Genomic DNA, 23,445 nt, shown 5'->3' on the forward strand with positions numbered 1-23,445 from the left:
AATAGTAAATGTTTACTTTGAGACTCACGTAAATATTTTAAAATATTTAAGCAATTTATCATTTACAAATGAAAAAGGGAAAAAAGACACCTGAAGGTCTAGCCACATTTTCTACTTTCTGTTTTTTCTTGTTCTCTTTCAGTCCTTGTCTATGTGCATATACTTTTTGCAGAGTTATAGTCACCATGTAGAATAATTCAATTTTATTTATTTATATGAAATCATAAAAATAATCTTCATAATTATAATTTTAAGATTATTCTATTTTAGACTTTATTCTTAACCATTCCCCCCTTTTTAAATATATGTGTGTGTGTGTGTGTGTGTGTGTGTGTGTGTGTGTGTATGTATAATTTCATTTATTTATTTATTTTTGGCTGCATTGGGTCTTCGTTGCTGTGCACAGGCTTTCTCTAGTTCTGGTGAGCAGGGGCTACTCTTCACTGTGGTGTGCAGGCTTCTCATTGCGGTGGCTTCTCTTGTTGCGGAGCACGGGCTCTAGGCACACGGGCTCAGCAGTTGCAGCACGTGGGCTCAGCATTTGTGGCTCACGGGCTCCAGAGCGCAGGCTCGGTAGTTGTGGCGCACGGGCTTAGTTGCTCCACGGCATGTGGGATCCTCCCGGACCAGGGCTCAAACCCATGTCCCATGCATTAGGAAGTGGATTCTTAGCCACCACGCCACCAGGGAAGTCCGCCCCTTTTGGATATTTAGGTTGTTCCCAGTTTTTTACAGTACAGTCTTATGGTGCATAAATACAGTTTTCTGCCTTTTAAGTTCTGATATATCTATTTATAAATGTATATATGTAAATTGATTTTAAAATATATATATTTACATTAGCTGAAAGTCCAGAATGACATAAAAGTAATCTTAATGATTAATGAATATACTTCAAATTTTATTTTTTAAAATTTCCTTGAATTTAAGTATTGTAATTATTTGCAGTGGATACGCCTCTTCACATTATCATTTAATGAACAAAACAACCTGGGAAAAAGCCACAGAAAAATCATATGTTTTATTCTTTCTTGGCTTTAAATTCAGCTATGTTTTAGAGAGACATAAACTGACGGGACCTTGATGAATAGAGTTTCATGTTCGGAATACTTTTTCAGTGAACTGTTTGACCATTACATGGTTAGTTATTTGTTAGAGTTAATTACAGTATACTGGAAATTCATTTTCCATACGTTAAATAATGAAAAACCACATGTTACGCCTTTATATTCTAGGTGAACAATTTATTTGATGTAGACATGTGTCTTTTGAATTAAGATGTGAAGTCATAGGCCTCAATAGGTATGTTTGCTGTTCACTAGGATATTCATTCAGTTGACACTTACAGATGTGAGAATTTTAATCAATTTCATTTATTCTAAGGTCAGGTCTAGATAAGAAGAAAAGTTAGTTTTTCTCTTATTCTAATAACTCCAAAAGAGTTTTATCAGAGATTTCATCTTGCAGAATTCTAATAATAGAGGCAGAATATGTACTAAATGACACATGTACAAAAAAGGATGATATAAAGCAAAGAAAGTGCCCTTGATAGGAAAAAAAAAATGTTAAGAATCTTAGAACTGAAGCATTGAATATCTAACTTATGATCTGTAAGATTGGTCCTAAGTCTTCCCCCTCAGTGCAGGATTTTCAGAAATAGAAAAGGCACTTAAGAAATATGTTGTAGCTTTCATTGCCTGTGACTGATGCTTCTTGGTCTCCAGTCCAGTTTCAGAAAAAGTTTCCATAGCTTGTGTGTGCTGTAGAAGTTTATTACTTTATTTTTATCATAATGATTCAGAAGGCAATGCCACACTTAAGAGGCATAGTTAAATCATTTTGTAAAAGCTGGTTAGAGCCAGTAATGTTTAGTTACCAGATAGAAATGCGACCTATAGTTGCAAGTTCTAAGGTCTCTTAGAGATCAATCAACGACAGTTATGCCTATTGGTGCTCTCTTTCTTTGGGCCTCAGGTCTGCTGGCTTAGCCACTGGTGTGTGTAGAAGCAGTTGTTGCCTTCCTTTGTTTTCAGGTTTTACTTGGCCATTCCTAGAACATTAGTTAAATTAGCCCACACAATGTGTATGGCTTTTTTGGGGAGAAGAGCCATTTTTATTTCGCACCTGAACAAAGTTATCCGGCAATATTAGACATGAAAGCAAAACAAACAAAAAATCACCTGGCTGAAGACCTAGCCTCATAGTCTCACATGAATCATTTGGTTGAAATTTTGGCATAAAAATTACTGTTCTAAATTAAATAATTCCCACTCTTTATTAGTAAATGTTTAGAGTTGTGTGAACCCGTCATAGGATATATGGTATGTTTGGGTAAAACCCATTTTTATTATTGCAGCTTTATCGCATGGTGATTTGAAAATGTCTTATTAATTTATACTCTACTTTGTTCTTAAGGATTTTGAGTAGAGTTCCTGCCACTACTATTTATAAAAGCACGTACCTGTTCTTTCATTTCTTCAACAAATATTTATGGTTGAATCTAAAATTATATGATTGAATGTAAAACTGAAAAACACCTTGTAAATCTATTTTCTGCATATACTGATTAATAAAATTGTTTCTTTCAAAAAAAAGTTAATTTACTTCTTTAGCAGCCGAAGTTTAAACTACTAAATTCATCTAATCAACTCATAAATGTTTGTCATCAGTAAAGTAACCACCTGTAGAAAACTATTTAGAGAGCTACCTCTGATGGCTTGTCAGAGTAATTTGCATTTATAAAAAGTGTTCAAATGGACACTTTTTTTTTTTTTTTTTTTTTGCGGTACGCGGGCCTCTCACTGTTGTGGCCTCTCCCGTTGCGGAGCACAGGCTCCGGACGTGCAGGGTCAGTGGCCATGGTTCATGGGCCCAGCCGCTCCGCGGCATGTGGGATCTTCCCGGACCAGGGCACGAACCCCCTGTGTCCCCTGCATCGGCAGGCGGACTCTCAACCACTGCGCCACCAGGGAAGCCCTCAAATGGACACTTTTAAAATACTTGTTTGAAATAAATCTTTTTAAATGAAATATAACATACCTACAGTAAACTGCTGAAGTCCTGAGGGTGCAGCTCAGTGAATGATCTCAAAGGGAAATCAACCATGTCACCACTGCCTAGGTAAAGAAGCAGAACATTACCTGGACCTAGAAGTCCTGATGGTGCTTGCTTCAAACACTACCCCTTCCCTCTTCTCCAGAGGTAATCCTGAGTTCTAACAACACATACTAGTTTTGCCTTATATAGGCACATTTTACAATTACGACCATTTTCATTTGAAATTTTCCATATTACTTCAGGTTATAGAATTAACCAATTTTACTTTGAATGCAGCCAGCAGTATTCAGAATCACTTGTTGTACATATTTTAATAATTGATAGAAATCAATTGGGTAATTAGCATGAAATATCAAATGAGGAAAACCTACTTTCTTTTATACATTTATACATTTTTCTCTGTAGTGAAAAAGAAAGGACAATGGATTTGTTTCATGTTGTACTTTTCTTAGATGATGACAAAGTTAAGTAATTCTTCAGGATTTTCTGCTCACTGAATTTTATTGTGTTTAAAAGCATTTAAAAATAATCAAATATAGACATGCCCTTATGAGACTTAATTGTTGACTATTTACATGTTTTTTTTAATGTTTCTTTTGTATTCCCCCTTCAGTGGAAGCATTGACGTTTCCTCCTTCTTCTGGGAAGTCATTCATCATGGGAGCAGATGAAGCCCTTGAAAGTGAACTGGGACTTGGAGAATTGGCAGGCCTTACAGTGGCCAATGAAGCAGACTCATTAACTTATGATGTGAGTAGTAGTTTTAGTTTTGTTGTTGTTTTTTTTTTTTTTTAGTTTTGTTGTTTTTATTTATTTTTTAAAAATAAAAAGTTAATTTTATAGAAAAAGTGACGATGGTAAGACTTCTTCACAAGTGTAGAATTTGGTTCCGTTTTAATCACAAACTTTGAAAATATGAATATATTATAAAAATAAACAATAATACTTTTCACATCATGCAGTGACTAAAATTATGGGCTTTACCTAAATTCATAAATTAGTATAGCTTATTCATTGGTTTTAGATAAGGGAAAGAATTCCCTTTTCTGTCACCAAATTTGGATTTTGTTTTATGTTTTAGGGCACCAGTGGTTAGTTGAAATTCATGCCTGCCTAAAGGCAACATTTGTCTTGCTTCTTTAATACATCATCAGTATCCTGCTGAGAAGTAGTTTCAGCTGTTGTTAGGTAAGGGTGTGTACAGGATGCTTTCCAGATGTTAAGGCTGACCTGTCAGTGATTTGGACCAAAATTGGAATCTTTACACCTTTATGCATGCATGCATTTACTTAATCTCAAATACAGTTATTTTATAATTGTTCATCATAATCAATTATCAGAAAAACAATTGCTTATTTCATAAAGTAGTCACAGCCTATCTTAACTCTTCATTAAAATCCTCTCACTTTGATATTCATTATCTTTGTTGGGGAATACAATGTAGCTCCTGCCACATGGAGGATGTAGGATGGATCCCTAAGTGAACCTTGGAAGTACTCAGAAGAGGAACCCTCGCCACTCACTCCTTCCTGCAAATCAAATACTCTCTCCCTCTATGCTAAGTCCTTTAGTAAGTCTTTTGGGTTTTACCTCCAAAAACAACTGAAATCCATATAGTACGTCTTTTTACCTCCCCTCCTAGTCCATTTTTTCTTCAACTGGAACTACTACAATAACCTAATCTAAATGGCCCCTTGCACTCCATTCTCCACATATGTGATACAGATTTTGAAAAAAAAAAGAAATTTCTGTTTTCAGTGTTTTTATATCCTTATATCTTACATGTCTTTTAAAAGCACCATTTAGTTGGCTTTTATTTTTTGACCTTTGACAACCTTTTTAAATTAGAAAACATTTAGTCCATTTCTTTTTAAAATAGTTAAGGATATAATCCTTAATTTGGATTTAATCCTGCCATCTATTTGTGCCAACTGTGCTGTGTTTGTTTTTCTCCTACTTTTGCCTGAGTTGGGGTTGATTATTTTTTATTATTCACCCCTCCCCATTATTTGGAGTTTATGCACTCTTTCATTACTTTTTAAATTAGAGATTACCACACACATCCTGATCAAAATTTTACATGCAAAGATCTTTAGAACACTTTACTTAAAAAACTCTCACCCTGCGTATATGTCAGTCTTGTTATATATTTTATTTCTGTATACATTTATGTCCTACAAGCTTCTGTTTTGTACACTCAATAGTCAGTTAGAATTACCCATTTAAATTATCTATTTTGCTTTTTTCCATTCTCCCATGCATATCTGACTGTCCATCTGGGATCACTTTTCTTTTACTCTAAGAACACAATATTTCTCTTTAGTGAAGATCTACTGGTGCCCAGTTCTCTTAGTTTCTGATTTTCTTAAATTGTCTTTGTCTTTTTGCCTGAGTAGGTTAACTATCATCTCTGATTTTGAATTTCACTTGGCAAAAAATTTTTTAGTGCTTTAAATATATTGTTTCATTATATTTTGTTGTTGTTTTCTGCTAAAGTCAACTGTCATTTCTATTTTTGGTTATTCAATGGTAATCTGATTTTTTTCTGTGACTGGTATTTCTCTATGCCTTGATTGTCAGCTAAGGTTTAATTTTCTTTTTATTTAACCTCCTTGAAATTCTTAGAGCTTCTTGGCTTAATATGTTTCCATCCGTTTTGTAAAGTTCTCAGCCATTTCTCTTCAGATACTGCTTTTACACCTCCCTCTCTCCCTCTCTCCCTCCCTCCCTCCCTCCCTCCCTTCCTCCATCCATCCCTCTCTCCCTTCCTCCCTCCCTCCCTCCCTCCCTCCTTCCCTCCCTCCTCTCCCTCTCTCCCTCCTCCCCCTCCTCCCCTCCTTCTAGAACTCTAGTTATATTGTTAGATCCCCTTTTTATATTCTCTCTCTCCGATCCCCTTCTATATTTTCCATCTTTTGTTTTTCTGTACTTCAGTCTAGATTTTTTAAATGACTCATCTTCTGGTTAGCTAATTCTCTCTTCAGTTATGTGTAATCTGCAATTGAACTCATCTATTGAAGTCTTATATTTTTTGCTTGTAGAACTACTTTTTTAAAATGATTTACAGATTTCTTCCAAAATTTTCAATCTTGTCTTTTATCTTCTTGAACATAGTAAGCATGATTATTTTAAAGTTTGAATCAGAGACTCAGTAGTTCTGTTACTATTATGTGTTGTTTCTGCTTGTTTTCATTTATGCTGTGTTATCTCATATGGGTACAGTTATTTTTTAGTATGCCCAAATAACTGTATTTGAAAAATTGTCTGTAGAAATAACTTCAGGCCTAAGTTTATCTTCCCCCAGAGAGTATATTTTAATTTTCTTCTCTCAAATGTCTGCAGCCACTAGAAATCTGGATCACCTGACTTCATTTTCAATTTTTGAGATGATCTAAAGCTGATCTATGGTCTTTGTAAGGGCTGGTGTTCTTCCAGTTCACTCTTATGTGTAGGATACAGGCCCTTGAAATTAAAACCTAAAGCAAGGTGGTCTGCTAAGCCCTACTGTCTTGGCAGACCCTGGACACCAGTTTATATCCCCCTGCGTTGCAAAGCTGTCAGAAGCACCGCTCAGCCTCTCAGCCACCTCCTCTGGAATCAGTAAACACCCTCTGGGGAAAACAGCTCCAGAGATCAGGCTCACTTCCTGAGGCCTCTGTCTTCCCCTGGATCCTGGGTTTTTTCCCCACTACTTTGTTGGATCTGCATTTTTTATTTTTAGCTCTGCTTTTCTACCTGTCCTCAGTACACAGTTGGTCCTAATGATCTAGTCCATCGTGGCCAGAAGCAGAACTTCCCATTAGATGCTTTTGTTCCCTCTGCACTAACTCCACAAAGAATTTGTCTAATACATGATAGAACTCAGTCCTCTCTCTAGAGAAAGCTCATTCTTTTTTCAGAGCTCTTAATTGTTAGAAAACTTAGTGTTTGTTTCTAAAAGTAGTTCCTAGTTTTACTAAGCATATTAGCAGTCTATTGCTATGTAACAACTTGCACCATGCTTGACAGCTTAAAACAATAAACATTTATATCTCATAGTTTCTGTGGGTCAGCAGTCTGGGGGCAGCTTAGATGTGTAGTTCTGGTTGTTCGTGTAGCTGTACTCGAGACGTTGGCAAGGGCTGCAGTCTTACACACACCGGACTTGGGAAAAATCTACTTCCAAGCTCACTCACGTAGTTGTTAGAAGGCCTTGGTTTCTTGCTGGCTGTTGGCTGGAGACTAGTTACTCACCACGTGAGCCTCACTGTGGGCTCCTCAGCAGAGCAGCTGACTTCTCCCAGTGTGAGCGCACCTGAAAAGGTAGAGAGCAGGAACACTCAAGATGGAAGGTTTTATAACCTAATTTTGGAAGTAATTTGTTCCAGCTTCTACTGTATGCTGTTAGTCATACAGAGCAGCCCTATAATGTGGAAGGCGACTACCCAAAGGTAAAAATAAGTGGGCTGATCGGGAACTATGTTAGTGGCTGCCTACCACATTAAGATGCTCGGAAGGAATCTAAGTGCTCTTACATATGAAAACCTTTTAGCTCTTTAATAAGAGTGGGCAGGAGTTCAGTTGTCCTTGTCTTCTTCACCTCCCCCCACAGCCCCGCTTGCCCCAAAGATAACCAGCCCCACTTAGAGTAGTTCCTTGCATAGTGTGTTTTGTCTTCACTTATTGCCCCAGTTGTGACATGTCCTGTCCAGATTTTTCTGCAGATTTCTAAACTTCTGGGCTCTGAAGTATAGTTTATATTAATACATAGCCTCTGAAGCCAGACTGACTGATTTTGAATCCTGACTCCTCCATTTACTAGACGGCAAGTCACTTAACTTCTCTTTCCCTAACATGCCTAGTCTGTAAAGTGGGGATAATGTTAATTCCTACTTCATAGAGTTGTGAGGATTAACTGAGTTAATGCATGTTAAGCCTTCTGGAATAATGTGCAAAATAATGAACAAGGCTCAAAATAGCAGCTATTGTTAGTATCATTGATGATTTTTGTCATTGTAAGTATGGTTACATTTCTCCAGTGTGTTACCAATACTTGCCCCACTGTTGCTTAAACCTAGCATGATTGTTAGCCTTGGAGTGTGAAGAGTTCATACATGGTGCTTGTGTAAAGTCAAATACTAACCTCTTTGGCTTTCTATTACTTGGAATGAAAAAACAGTGCATTTTTTTCAGTTGTTGAGATGCAGATTCTGTGGCGAAAAGGAACATAATAATATATTTATTTTACCAGTGGAATCTTTTTTTGTAATATCTGATTGTCTCTTCCAGTTTTAACATTTTATGTTTCTGGTTTATAAACTTTGTTACCAATTTGAAGAAAATTTAGCTCTTGTCAGAAAGCATTGAAAATTTCAGAAGTATCATATTCTGTAATGTTAACAGGTTTAAAGATAACTTAGTTTTTCAACTCTTACCCAAAATTAGTTTCTATTCTATAATTTAGGTTGAAATTTCTTGTCTTTTTAAAAAATCATCTTAGTGAAGATCTATTTTATGTTATTAAGTTATTTGATCCTCTTTCTGTACTGAATTATGTTGCCTGTTTTCTTATTACAGCGTTCATATTTCTTCAGAGAAAACCATCGTTAACATATTGCTAATTTTGCCTATTGATTTGGTTATTTATGTTTAAAAATTATATTGTTTTGAAAGTTGCAAAATGTGATGGTTTGATGACAAATCAGTAAGAATTAATGTTGAAATATAGTTTTTTTCCTATCCTGAACTAAATGTATTGGTATTTTTCTTTTGTTTCTTTAATAGATAGCAAACAATAAAGATGCGTTGAGGAAGACATGGAACCCTAAGTTTACATTAAGAAGTCACTTCGATGGCATTAGAGCCCTTGCTTTCCACCCCATTGAGCCTGTTTTGATAACAGCATCAGAGGATCACACGTTAAAAATGTGGAATTTGCAGAAAACAGCCCCAGCCAAAAAGTGAGAATATTCTCCTTTAACTGTATTTAAATATTTTAATTAATAGTTTTTCAGAAGAGAAATGCTTACTTTATTATTTGCTGTTAAGTTCCCCAATTCTCTCTTCTAATTCTTTCTTCTTTACCATGTCACATAATTTAGGGTGTTTTTCCCTTCATACTCACAAGCTAATTTAGGTTGGAAAACTGACCCTTAGGGAGAAACGGTATTATCTGATGGTTTGTGAATGCTGATTGTAATCTTTATACAGTGTTTTAAATAACTATCACATTTGGGGAGCTCTTTATCTGCACTGAAGGTTTCTGCTGGTGTTGTAAACAGGTATGTGCATGTTTAAAATCATCAAACCCGCACCCCAAGCTTGTCCTGTTGTTTACTAGGTTTGGACTTATGGAGTGGGAGGGAGGGAAGGCTGATGGGGGATGGGGGGACAGGGAGAGGTGAGAGACCTCTCTTTGGTCTTTTCTTTTGACCTTGACCAAAATGTCTAGACTGAAAGACACTGTTGTTGCTCTCACTTAACCGCTAATACTTGCCTTGGCCTCTTGGTTCCTCTCTAAGCATGGACAGACATGAGTTGGTATAAATCCCTTTTATCAGTCACCACGCTAGTCCTGATCCCACTTGGTGGGGTCCTTATTGGAACTCCTCTCTTTTCTTCCTTGGGTCACATGGTCCAGAACCCAGCATCTGCCAGCAAGGGCCCCTCTACAGTGTTGGACACCTCTTTTATTAAAGAGTAGAAATGAACATCAAATGGAGGAGATTATGGAAGTTTTACTACTGGTAGAGAATATCTATTGCCCAATTTAAAAGAGATCAGGGCTTCTCTGGTGGCGCAGTGGTTGAGAGTCCACCTGCTGATGCAGGGGACACCGGTTCGTGCCCTGGTCCGGGAAGATCCCACATGCTGCTGAGCAGCTAGGTCCGTGAGCCATGGCTGCTGAGCCTGCGCGTCCGGAGCCTGTGCTCCGCAACGGGAGAGGCCACAACAGTGAGAGGCCCACGTAACGCAAAACAAAACGAAAAAAGAGATCAATGACATTCCTGCTGTGAGTCATACATAAACTAGATAAAATACTTGATTCATCAGATAGCTCAACCAGATCTTGCTTAAAGCCAAGTGAATCCTCATGTAGATTAGGTGTCTTCAGCAGAGAAGAAGTATTTCTTGGTTATAAATTGTGCCTTTTGTCTTTCAAGTTCTTTAGTCACAGTGGACATCATACTGGACCAGAGAATGTGAATGTCTCATCATATATTCTTGACTAAAATTTAGAAAAATATTGAAATAAATTTTTTGCTGGTGATAGCTTAGTATCAACATCTTCACATTGCAAGTAACAGTAGCCTATTTACCTTTGAACTTAAAACTTTGGTAATGAGGAGAGATATCATATGCCTTTAAAAAAAACTACAATGCAATCCGATTTTAAATCGAGTTTCCATTATCAGTCATGGCCAGTATTAGGCCCTGTAGAGTACCCATATACTCAGTGTTCTGAGTAATGAATAATCTGATGATTTGGACAGTTTCTGCAGGTATTAAGGACAGGAATGTTAACCTTTATGCAAATGCAAGGAAGTTAAAGTACTTTTGATTGAAATTCTGCTATGTGTATGGTTCTGTCCTAGGCTCTTTTACCATGTAGAATCTCATTTAATCCTGTGAATATTTGGTGTTATCCCTATTTTTCTGTTTTATTTCAAACATAGAGGAATCTGGAGTTCCAAAAGATTAAATAATTTGCCTAAAGTTAGCCAGTTAGTGACAGAGTTGGAAATTGAATCCAGAAGTTTATCTCTTCAAAGCCCATGTTTTTTCCCGAGTGAGGCTCTCTCTTCCTTTAGTCAAATAGATTAGGACAATGCTAAAAGCGCTGTAACAAGGTATTGTTACTAAACAAGAATTTTGTTTCTTGAAGTCACAAATATATGTGATCCGTGTTAAGTAAGCTTTCTTGTGTACTGGGGTTGAGAATGGTGTATTATCATAGTGTTGGTATTTCTAGGGGCAATTTTATGACATACATTGTCATACTGTTTACTACTGAAAACTTAGAGTGGTAAAAGTCCTCCTCTCTCTGATTTAGGAGCACTTCTCTTGATGTGGAGCCTATCTATACATTCAGAGCTCATAAGTAAGTATGTGCTTTTTCTTTGTGTTAAATCAACGTCATTGTAAATCAGCCTAAGTAGCATATTTTCTTTTCTTTCACGTATGTATTTGTGTTATGTATTTTTTTTGTATTTTGTAGTGTTTTTTGTAAATGTAAAAGAAACTGGCAGATAATATAGTGCTAGAGACAAGTTTATCACTACCAAATTGGGGTCCTTGCTGAAATTAGATTTTATTTGCATGATGTGTAGATGATGTATATATCTCTCTTAAAATGAAGTTGAGGCAATTAAGTTTAACCATGAGAAATCCTGATCTTTTTTCCTTAAAAATATCTGAGACTTTTTTTATTGTGATCACATGTTGCACGCTTTTCCTGTTTCCATTTAAGTTTAAGGAATGTACCTGTTCACTTGATTTAGCACAGAGGTTGGCATACTTTTTATAAATAGAGGGCCAATTAGTAAATGTTTTTAGGCTTTGCTGGCTGCATATTTAATGTTGTACATTCTTGATTTTAGTTTGGTTTTGTATTACAACCCTTTAAAAAATGTAAAAACCATAAATGCTTGAGGACTGTACGAAAGCAGTCCTCTGGTTGGATTTGGTCCATAGGCCATAGTTTACCAACCACTGGTTTAGCAGAGGAAGAAAAATGAATAATGCTTTGATAGTTTTTTATTTGTTATCCAAAGCAGAAAAAGAGAAAGCCTTTTGAATAATTAAGCATTCTTGTTTTTACCAAGTCCTATTATCAGATAGATTTTTGAGAATAGAAATTGATTTTCCTTCCCAGAGGTCCAGTGCTTTGTGTGGTGATGAGCAGCAATGGTGAACAGTGCTATAGTGGCGGGACTGACGGACTGATCCAGGGCTGGAACACCACCAACCCCAACATCGATCCCTATGACTCTTACGGTATGTGATTCCCCAAAGATATGAAAGAATATTTTCTTTTTATGCATTTTACATAGCATATATAAGGATAAAATGAGATGTTTTTGAAAATAAATTGGTAAAAGGGAACCATGTATTTATTTTGTTAAAAAGGACTCCTGTATTTGGGAATCAATTTGCTATACATAATGCTAAAAGAAAAGACAAAAGAATGTATTTTTCCCAAGAAAACAGTTCCCACCCCCAGAAGTCTTACTGATTGGAAATGCTGGCTTGATTGACAATTGTTTTCTTCATTGTAGGCATCTGTACAATACTTGATACATTATTACTAATCTGTAATCATATTTTGTCACTATTCTTGACAAATAACTTTGAAGGAAAATGAATGATGGCATCGTCTTCTTGATCAATTATTGGAGGGTATAGAGGCTAATGATTTTTAAAGTGTATGGCACCAAAATATTTAAAAGGCTTTAAAAAATTAAGAAGTGCCCTTTAGATTTGGGAACAGCACCGTGAAACAAAAAACTGTATTATAATCTGTCACTAGATATTATCGTAAATTCCCTTGCAAAAACTGTTTAGGAACTATTTTGGTTTCCTCTTAAAATTCTCCTTAAATTCTAGAATGGTATGAAGTGTCAAATATGTCATAAAACCATATTTTATTTTTGTTATCATTTAATTAATTTTACTAATAAACCTAAGTAAAGATAAGAAATTCAGTAACTAAAAGTTTCTTCTCACATTTATTTAATAAGCATTTAACATATATTTTGTGAAGGTTAACACCCCCTCTCCCTCCACAATTCTCTTACAGATTTATCTGTTTCATGCTTTTCCTTACTTACTTTATCCCTGTACCAGATATCGGTTGACCTCATTCTGTCCCAAGCCAGCCCTTCCCCTTTGCTCTTGACCTCATTCTCTTGTTTCCTTTGAGACTTCACTCTAATATCATTCTTCTTCTCTGTTTCTGGCTGACTCTTTCTCTTTTGCTCTCTCTTGCCCTCATCTGAAGCTTTACCCTCTTTGTTCTCTTTCCATCCCCTCAGCATGTAAGTAAATTCAAGTGTCTCCCATCCTGGGCAAGGGGAAGCCTTTTCTGACTCCATTTCCCTCTCTGGCTTTTGTTTAGTCTCTCTTTCCTTCATTTCTTTCATTCCTGTGTCTCTTTGGTGATATCGTCTAGGAATCACAATTACTAGTTACTAATTCCATGTCCTTTCCCTGTGTATGATCCCTCTGCATTCTATCTTCTGGCTGTTCCACTTAAATATAACAAGATATCAGTATCTACCTAATTTGGCTGATCCAAGGGGTATTTTACAGTCCTTATTTTACTGGATATACTGACTATCTGAAACTGTGGACCACTCCGTCCTTTTTGAAATCTGTTCAGTATTGGCTTTTTTGACACTTAACTCTATGACAGTTTCTATTCCCTGTCCATCATAAACTCCTTTTATTTTTCTCACCTTAAATATTAACATTTATCAAGGCCAGACCCTAACTCATTCTTTGCATTGCACACATCTTCTTTGGTAGATTGAATCCACTTTGTGGTTTTATATGCTATTGACTCATAAATCTCTTCTTTAGGCTTCAGACTACCTACAGAACATCTCAAAGTGGCTGTCTCATTGTACATAAATCCCTGCAAGCACTGTTTCTTCTTCCATATATGTATTTTTTTTTTGGGAGAGCAGGGGTGGCATCACGTGGCTTGCGGGATCTTAGTTCCCCGACCAGGGATCGAAGTGAGAATGCCAAATCCTAACCACTGGACTGCCAAGGAATTCCCTTTCCATGTATTCTCATCAGTTGGTGGCACTACCAGAATTATCCAAACTAGAAACCTAAGAGTTATCCTTGATTCCTTGTACCGTTTTACTATCTATACCTTATTAATTACCTCCCCCTGAATATTTCTTGAATTTACTCCTGCTCTGCCCCTTTTATCACTGTCCTCGTCTGGGTCTTCACCTTCACTCTCCCAGTCTTCTGAAACAGTCCCCTTGCCTTCATCTTGATTCTTTCCAATCTGTCTTCTACACTATAATCAAAGTTACCTTATTAAATACTTACTTCACCCTGCTTCTCCTGGGAAACCCTTCAGTGGTTCCCTATTGCTTTTAGGATAACTTTAATATGTCATAGAAATCCCACCATAAACTAGCCACTCTCATCTCTTCCACTTCTTGCCTCAAATTTCACAGTCCAGTAATACTGACTTTCTTATAAATTTCCCCACATAGCATGCTATTTTTCCTTCTGTGATTTTGTAGGAGCTGCCTCCTTTGCCAGGAATGCCTTCCCTCTGTCCTTTGACTGGCCAACATCTGTACTCTAGGTGTCATCCTCTCCAAGAAGCTTTCATTCATCCCAGTCACTCTCCGTGGTAACTGGTATCTGTCACTATTATTGTACTTACCACATTGTCTTTTGAAGACAAGGATGGTACTGTATCTTAATCATCTGCATGGCCCCTGCATCTAGCATAGTGCCTAATACATAGTTTATCTTCAATAAATATTTTATGGTATGACTAAGAGAGGATATAGGTCAGATAACACCATTGACATTTTAAATCTAACATCTGTGAGCCATCTTGAAAGTACCACTTCATAGACTCATTGTGAGGGTTAACAAGTAAAATTTCCAAGTTGGCTTTTATCAGGAAACAGTGCTAAGCAAACCCCCTCCCCTGCCTTCTCCTTGCCCGCCCCCCACATGCAAATCATTCATGTGTCACGTCTTGCTGTTTGAGCATTTGGGGATTCCTGTAGGTCTCAGTTCATGTCCATTAATGATGACAGAGGCCTGTTGCTCCCAAGAATGACTGCCATTCATAGCACAAATGGCCTAAAGAGTGTATCCAAAGTGCTGAAGGACATCAGAGGAGGGAAAGGGTCTCCGTTCACTTCCTCAGGGAATGTGAGTTGTGGTTTCTCTGAAAGTAGATTAAATTCAAATGGTTTATGTTAACATGCTTTTTAAAAAAAAAATCAAGACAAATGGAAAGAAAAAAGGGAGGGAAAAGGAAATATGTAATTTTTTTAAGGAGAAATATATGTACTTTAAAATTTTAATTTAGACATTTCAAACCCTACATTTGCATGTTTCCAAGCCTGTTTTTGCCACATTTCAGAAGAAAAATAGAAACTAGGAGGTGTATTTTATACTTTTTGTTTTGTATATTTTACTTTCCTTTGGAATCTAAGTACCTTTATGATTTGTGCTTTTTTCCCTGCATTCTTGCTGTTCTTACAGATCCTTCTGTTTTAAGAGGCCCTCTTCTAGGCCATACCGATGCAGTCTGGGGTTTGGCTTACAGCGCAGCGCACCAGCGTTTGTTGTCCTGTTCAGCAGATGGCACTCTCCGTTTATGGAATACAACCGAGGCTGCTCCAGCCCTGAGTGTATTTAATGATAATCAAGGTACATACTTTTTTTCTGTTATTTTACTCAGTGTTTTATAAAATTATTCTAAAAAGAACAAATAAATAAATGATTCTACAAACTCTGACTGTTTAAATTTAATTTGAAGGTTGTTTTTAAGCAGTAAAAATATATTTGCTTGAATTTCCAACTTAGTATGTATAAGTTTAAAAAGCATACTATTTGGTGAAATAGCATGCCTTTTTTTAATTTTTAAAAATTGAGATATGATTTCTGTACAGTAAAAAACAGATATCAAGGGTACATTTTCATGAGTTTGAAAATACATAAAACTCTTGCACCTATCAAGATAGAACATTTCCTTCACTGCCCCTAAAGTTTCTTTGTGTTCTTCCCAGTCATCCACCTTCCCCATTCCTAACCAGCGGTACCCACTGTTGTGATTTCTTTCATTATAAATTAGTTTTGTCTATTCTAAAACTTCACATAAATGAAATCATACAATGTGCACTCTTTTTGTATCTGACGTTTACTCTCACGTGTTCTTGTGATTCATCCATGTGGTAATAAGCATTAATAATTTATTTTTATTGTTTAGTAGTAAGTATTTCCTTAAACCACTGTGTTTATCATTTACCTCTTCATGAACATTTGGGTTGTTTCCATTTTTTCCTATTATGAACAAAGCTGCTGTGAATTTTTTTTTTTTTTTTTTTTTAATCACAGGCAGGTAAAGACCTGGAAATAGAATTTCTGGGCTTTAGAATTAGAATTGTGTGTTTTAACTTTATGTGAAATTGCCAGACTTTCTTTGAAAGTAGTTGTTCCATGTTACACCACTGACTGCACCGTGTGAGAATTCCAGTTGCTCTACATCCTAATTACAAACATTTGGTGTTGAGGATATATTTAATTTTAGCCATTTTGGTGGGTGTGTAGCAGTATTTCATTGTGATTTTAATTTGTATTTCCTTGGTGGCTAATTATTCTGAGCACCTTTTTTGTGTGCTCATTGGCCATTAATGTACCTTCTGGAAGATACACATTTTTGAACTGTTAGCTTATTTAGATTTTGAACCAGATTTTAAAAATCAGATTATATTCACATATACATAGAATTATATTTTTTTATGTTTATAAATAAGTTCCAAGCTTTACCCTATTCTAGATGATAAATAAAAATACCTTCTTTATTCTTGAGCTGCCATAACTTGTGCCTAGGTTTTGATGAGTTGCCTGCATTTGATATTTGCATAACTCTACCAATAAATAACAATTTGAGTTTTTACTTCTTAAATTCCATACTTTTAGAGAGTTAGAATTCCTATTGAGAGATGGGCTTTTAAAATGAAGAATTCCTGTGATGCCCCTCTAAACCCCAGGTTGATTTGAGGTGGAAGCAGAAAAACTTGTAGTCCCTATGTTTTCCATTTATTTCTAAATAAAGGCTTGGATTCAATGAATACAGTAGCTGTGAGTGGTAGAAGATGTGGTAAACAAGTAAGGGTGATAAAATAGACTAGGACTAAGAGTAATGAACGAAACAATCTGCACTGAATGACTATGAGCTAATTCTTATTCTAATGTTGAGCCTTATTTACTTCTTATACCACCGTTTGTTTTGCTATATTCTAAGCACATTGTGAAGTAGACCCTCTAACTGCCATTCTCTTCGAATATGTTCTGACTCTTAGAATTGGGAATCCCTGCCTCTGTGGATCTAGTGAGCAGTGACCCGAGCCATATGGTAGCATCATTCAGCAAAGGATACACAAGCATCTTTAACATGGAAACACAACAACGCATTCTCACTTTAGAATCCAACCTAGATTCAAGTATGTATACCAATTTTAAGTAGTCTGTGTTTGGATCAATTTTTTAAACGTTATCAGAATTATAACTACTAGAGTCAACTATGAAAAACACTTGTCATTATAAAGTGTTCTGCCTCAAAATCATATAACACAGTTATTAGAAGGATATAATGATTTACAGTTGATTTTAAGTCTTTAGGTTAAGTTTATTCACATGTATAACTATACTGTTTGAAGTAGCATTTGAGCTATTCTAAAGAGAAGTCAAGTTTAATTTTATACCAGATGCTTAGTTTTCAATTCTATTTGAAGACAATAATATTTATTCTGAATACAGGCATATCTTGGAGTTTTTGCGGGTTCAGTTTCAGACCTTTGAAATAAAGCACATATTGCAACAGAGTGAGTCACATGAAGTTTTTGCTTTCCCAGTGCATATAAGAGTTATGTTTAGTCTATAGTACAGGCTGTTAAGTGTGTACATATCTTAATTTAAAAGTACTTTATTGCTGAAAAATGCTAACCACCATCTGAGCCTTCAGTGAGTCATAATCTTTTTGCTGGGGGAGGGTCTCGCCATGATGTTGATGGCTGCTGACTGATCAGCGGGTGGTTGCTGAAGGTTGGGTGACTGTGGTAATTTCTTAAAATAAGACAGCAGTGAAGTTTGCCGCATTGACTGACTCTTCCTTTCACGAACAACTTCTCTGTAGCATGCGTTGATGTTTGATAGCATTCTACCCACAGTAGAACTTCTCTTGAAATGGGAATCAATCCTCTCAAACCCTGCCGCTGTTTGATCAACAGGATTTTTGTAATTATGTAATCCTTTGTTGTCATTTCAACAATCTTCACAGCAGCCTCACCAGGAGTAGATTCTATCTCAAGAAACCACTTTCTTTGCTCATTCATAAGAAGCAACTCCTCATCCATTCAAGTTTTATCATGAGATGGCAGCAATTCAGTCACATCTTCAGGCTCTACTTCTAATTCTAGTTCTCATGCTATTTCCACCACACCTGAAGTTACTTCCTTCACTGAAGTCTTGAACCCCTCAAAGTCATCCATGAGGGTTGGAACTAACCTATTCCATACTCCTGTTCATGTTGACATTTTGACCTCTTCCCATGAATCACAAATGTTTTTTTTTTTTTTTTTGCGGTACTTGGACCTCTCACTGTTGTGGCCTCTCCCGTTGCAGAGCGCAGGCCCAGCGGCCACGGCTCACGGGCCCAGCCGCTCTGCGGCACGCGGGACCCTCCCAGACTGGGGCACGAACCCGCATCCCCTGCATCGGCAGGCGGACTCTCAACCACTGCGCCACCAGGGAAGCCCCACAAATGTTCTTAATGGCATCTGGAATGGTAAATCCTTTCCAGAAGATTTTCAATTGGCTTTGCCCAGATCCATCAGAGAAATTACTAGCTATGGCAGCTGTAGCCTTATGAAATGTATTTCTTAAATAATAAGACTTGAAAGTTGAAATTACTCCTTGATCCATGGGCTGTGGAATGGAGGTTGTGTTAGCAGGCATGAACAAAACATGAATCTCATTGTACATCTTCATTAGAGCTCTTGGGTGACCGGGTGCATTGTCAGTGAACAGTAATATTTTGAAAGGAATCTTTTTTTCTGAGCAGTAGGTCTCAAGAGTGGGCTTATAATATTCAGTAAACCATGTAGTAAACAGATATGCTGTCATCCAGGCTTTGTTTTTCCCTTTATAAAGCACAGGCAGAGTAGATATAGCATAATTCTTAAGGGCCATAGGATCTTCAGAATGGTAAATGAACATTGGCTTCACCTTCAGGTCACCAGCTGCATTAGCACCTAACAAGAGAGTCAGCCTGTTCTTTGAGGCTTTGAAGCCAGGCATGATTTCCCTCTAGCTATGAAAGTCCTAGGTGGCATCTTCTTCCAATAGAAGGCTGTTTCATCTACATTGAAAATCTGTTGTTTAGTGTAGCCGCCTTTATTCATTATCTTAGCTGGATCTTCTAAGTAACTTGCTGCAGCTTCTATATCAGCACTTGCTGCTTCACTTTGCACTTTGATGTTACAGAGACAGTACTTCTTCCCTTAAATCTCATGAACCAACCTCTGCTAGCTTCAGACTTTTCTTCTGCAGCTTCCTAACCTCTCTCAGCCTTCATAGAATTGAAGAGAGTTAGGACCTTGCTCTGGATTAGGCTCTGGCTTAAGGGAATGTTGTGGCTGGTTTGATTTTCTATCTAGCCCCCTAAGACTTTCTCCATACTGTTTTGCTTTCTTATCATTCATGTGTTCACTGGAATAGCACCTTCAGTTTCCTTCAAGAACTTTTTCTTTGCATTCACAACTTTTGGCTGACTGGAGCAAGAGGCCTAGCTTTTGGCTTGTCCTTTCCACATGCCTTCCTCGCTAAGCTTAACCATTCCTGGCTTTTAATTTAAAGTGAGAAGTGTGCAAATCTTCCTTTCATTTGAGCACTTGGTCATTGTAGGGTTACTGATTGGCCTAATTTCAATATTGTTGTGCCTCAGAGACTAGGAAGGCCCAAGGAGAAGGAGAGAGATGGGGTTACAGCTGGTCGGTGGAGCAGTCAGAACACACACGACATTTATCAAGTTCACCGTCTTATATGTGTGCACTTCATGGCACCCTAAAACAAATACATTAGTAATATCAAAGATCGGGGACCACAGATCACCATAACAAATATTAATAATGAAAAAGTTTGAAATATTGCAAGAATCACCAAACTGTGACATAGACACGAAGTGAACAAATTCTATTGAAAAAATGGAACCAATAGACTTGCTAAATACAGGGTTGCCACAGACCTTCAATTTTTAAAACAACACAATATTTGCAAAGCACAATAAAATGAGATAGGCCTGTATAAAATAAATCTGTTTTTCATTTCTCATAATTTTACTTTTTTAAAGAATAGTTGCTGTGCAATATTATATGTTATAGGTGTACAGTATTGTCATTCACAATTTTTAAAGGTTATATATACTCCATTTATAGTTATTATAAAATATTGGCTGTATTCCTCATGTTGTACAATATATCCTTGTAGCTTATTTTATTTTTATTTTTTTATTTTTTTAAAATGTCTAAATACTTTTTTTTAATTTTTATTGGAGTATAATTGCTTCACAATACCGTGTTAGTTTCTGTTGCACAACAAAGTGAATCAGCCATATGCATACACGTGTCCTCATATCCCCTCCCTCTTGAGCCTCCCTCCCATCCTCCCTATCCCACCCCTCTAGGTCATCGCAAAGCACCGACCTCTAGACACAAGACAATCAGAGCTCCAGCTCCATTTCTCTGATTCATCTGGCTGCCTTCCTCCTTTATGTGCTGGCTTTTTCCTCAGCCTAACTTGCCCCGTGGTCACAACATGGCTGCCAGCATACCTGGAACAACCTGCTCCCTTGTTTATTTCCAACAAGAGAGGCGACCTCACCCTGAAAAACATACGATTAAAGTTTTTCCTTCCTGTCTGTCTGATACATCTTGGGACACAGCCCACCCTTGAATAGTCACGATCAACTGGAGAGAGCCCTGGGATGATGGGCTCAAGCCTGCGGTCCTGAAGCAGTCACCAGCAAGGGGGACTATACACACACACACACACACACACACACACACACACACACACACACCCCCCACACACACACCCCACACACACACACCCCCCACACACCCCCCCCACACCACACACACACCACACACACCACACACACACACACACACACACACACACACACACACACACACACACACACACACACACATAAAACCATCCTTGGCATAGACTTGGAATTGGGATCCTCCCCAGGAGCTGGGGATAGACCAGCTTCCTTTGAGCCCTCTGGCTACATTTATTCCATTTACCAAGTTGGGTTGTGTTATAAAGGAGGAAGCAGGGAAGCAGGTGCTCTGCTTAGGCAACCAAGAGTGTCCGGTCCAGATAGCTTGACTCAGGGCACATCTTCAAGGAGCCTGGTGCATCCTTAGCCAACATACTGACAAAAGGCAAAAGTTTCCCCTGCCTCCCTTGCCTGTTTGGCTTGCACTTTTCTTTTGGTGTTTCTTTGAGATAAAAGAAAGAAAGAATTGGAAAAAGAAGGGAAATAGAAAGAAAAACTACTGTCCTCTCTGGCTTTCTCTCTCTCCCTCTCCCCACCCCCTCCACTACACAGAATCCTGGGGATTGTAATAGTGACCACTGATGTCATGGCAACAGGAAATGCAGTGTTATGGGCTGAGCCCAGAGGAATATTATCTGTATAAAGTTTTTTTTTTTTTCAGTGACTGTGAACTTCTTTTTTGTATTTTTTATTTTTTTAACATCTTTATTAGAGTATAATTGCTTTACAATGGTGTGTTAGATTCTGCTGTATCGAAAAGTGAATCAGCTATATGTATACATACATCCCCATATCCCCTCCCTCTTGTGTCTCCCTTCCACCCTCCCTATCCCCCCCACCAGGTGGTCACAAAGCACCGAGCTGATCTCCCTGTGCTATGCGGCTGCTTCCCACTAGCTATCTATTTTATGTTTGGTAGTGTATATATGTCCATGCCACTCTCTCACTTTGTCCCAGCTTACCCTTCCCCCTCCCCGTGTCCTCAAGTCCATTCTCTAGTAGGTCTGCGTCTTTATTCCTGTCCTGCCCCTAGGTTCTTCATGACCAGTTTTTTTTTAAGAATCCATACATATGTGTTAGCATACAGTATTTGTTTTTCTCTTTCTGACTTACTTCACTCTGTATGACAGACTCTAGGTCCATCCACCTCACTACAAATAACTCAATTTCGTTTCTTTTTATGGCTGAGTAATATTCCATTGTATATACGTGCCACATTTTCTTTTTCCATTCACCTGTTGATGGACACTTAGGTTGCTTCCATGTCCTGGCTATTGTAAATAGAGCTGCAGTAAACATTGTGGTACCTGACACTTTTTGAGTTATGGTTTTCTCAGGGTATATGCCCAGTAGTGGGATTGCTGGGTCGTATGGTAGTTCTATTTTTAGTTTTTTAAGGAACCTCCATACTGTTCTCCATAGTGGCTGTATCGATTTACATTCCCACCAACAGTGCAAGAGGGTTCCCTTTTCTGCACACCCTCTCCAGCATTTATTGTCTGTAGATTTTTTGATGATGGCCGTTCTGACCAGTGTGAGGTGATACCTCATTGTAGTTTTGATTTGCATTTCTCTAATGATTAGTGATGTTGAGCATCTTTTCATGTGTTTGTTGGCAATCTGTATAGATCCTCTGCCCTCCCAATGGTTCCCCAATTTCTCCCTTCGGCATGGGTTCCCTTCCCCTCCCCCATCCATCCCTCAGGGGTGCCAGTCCCGTCCCGCCTCCACTTCTCCGCCCCCTTCACTCCCCACCACGCCCCACATCCTACCCGGTCGCTGGGGGTTTCTCCCGTCCCCTTAGGTGTCCGTGGTCCCCCACCAGTGCCTGGTAGGTGCCCTAGTTGTGAGGAGATGCAAGTTCCGCGTCCTCCTAGTACGCCGTCTTGACTTCGCCCTCTCTTAGTAAATTTAAAATCATGCTTAGATATATGACCTAAAGCTACTGTAATAAAATAAAAAGCCAATATGAAATTAAGAAGGATGTTAACATTTTTCAAATTACCTTCAGAGAGTATGGTCAATTCTTTGAACGTCCTCAACGTAAATGTTGATTTTAATGACTGCTACAAATTAATAAGGTCTCAAGTCAGTGAGTGAGATGGATAAGCTAAACTAGGCAATTCCATTTCTCCCTCACAATGTATAACTGTAAAGTCATATGACTTTTTGCCTGATACTAGAAGCATTTTCTGAAGAAGAATGCCGAGAACGTTTTGAGCAAAGGCAGCATTCTTGGAATAAGTGATAACTATTTCGAGTTATAATAATATGTCCTGACATTTCCTAAGTTATCAGTTTGATTACTTTAGAGTTACATAAAGCAAATTTCTTTCTTTCTACTGTGACTCCCTTAGCTGTTTATATTTGACTATGTTATTGTATTCTGGAATTTAGCAGGTGTTTTTTTAAATTAAAGTTCAGACCAAACATGTTTTAAGGTAAAAGTGAATTTCATATAGTTTAAAAGGATGAAAGATGTTTGTTGTTAGAATCAGAATAAATTACCTTTCTTCTTATTGATGGCAGTGGTGATTTGACTATGATTAAGTTAAAGGTAGTTGAAGCAG

General features: G+C 37.6%; 1 protein-coding gene across 3 annotated transcripts in view; it reads left to right on the forward strand.

Annotated features, from left to right (window-relative positions):
- Positions 1-23,445, forward strand: part of STRN (striatin) — a 109,940-nt gene that overhangs the window by 77,341 nt on the left and 9,154 nt on the right. For all 3 annotated transcript variants that reach the window (XM_033419287.2, XM_033419288.2, XM_004265055.4), the window contains 6 exons: positions 3,671-3,807; positions 8,821-8,996; positions 11,090-11,137; positions 11,912-12,033; positions 15,289-15,456; positions 17,112-17,252. In XM_033419287.2, coding sequence (XP_033275178.1) covers positions 3,671-3,807; positions 8,821-8,996; positions 11,090-11,137; positions 11,912-12,033; positions 15,289-15,456; positions 17,112-17,252 — 792 coding nt within the window. The remainder of the gene's footprint in view (positions 1-3,670; positions 3,808-8,820; positions 8,997-11,089; positions 11,138-11,911; positions 12,034-15,288; positions 15,457-17,111; positions 17,253-23,445) is intronic.

Source organism: Orcinus orca, chromosome 13, assembly GCF_937001465.1.
Source record: "Orcinus orca chromosome 13, mOrcOrc1.1, whole genome shotgun sequence".
Taxonomy (NCBI): domain Eukaryota; kingdom Metazoa; phylum Chordata; class Mammalia; order Artiodactyla; family Delphinidae; genus Orcinus; species Orcinus orca.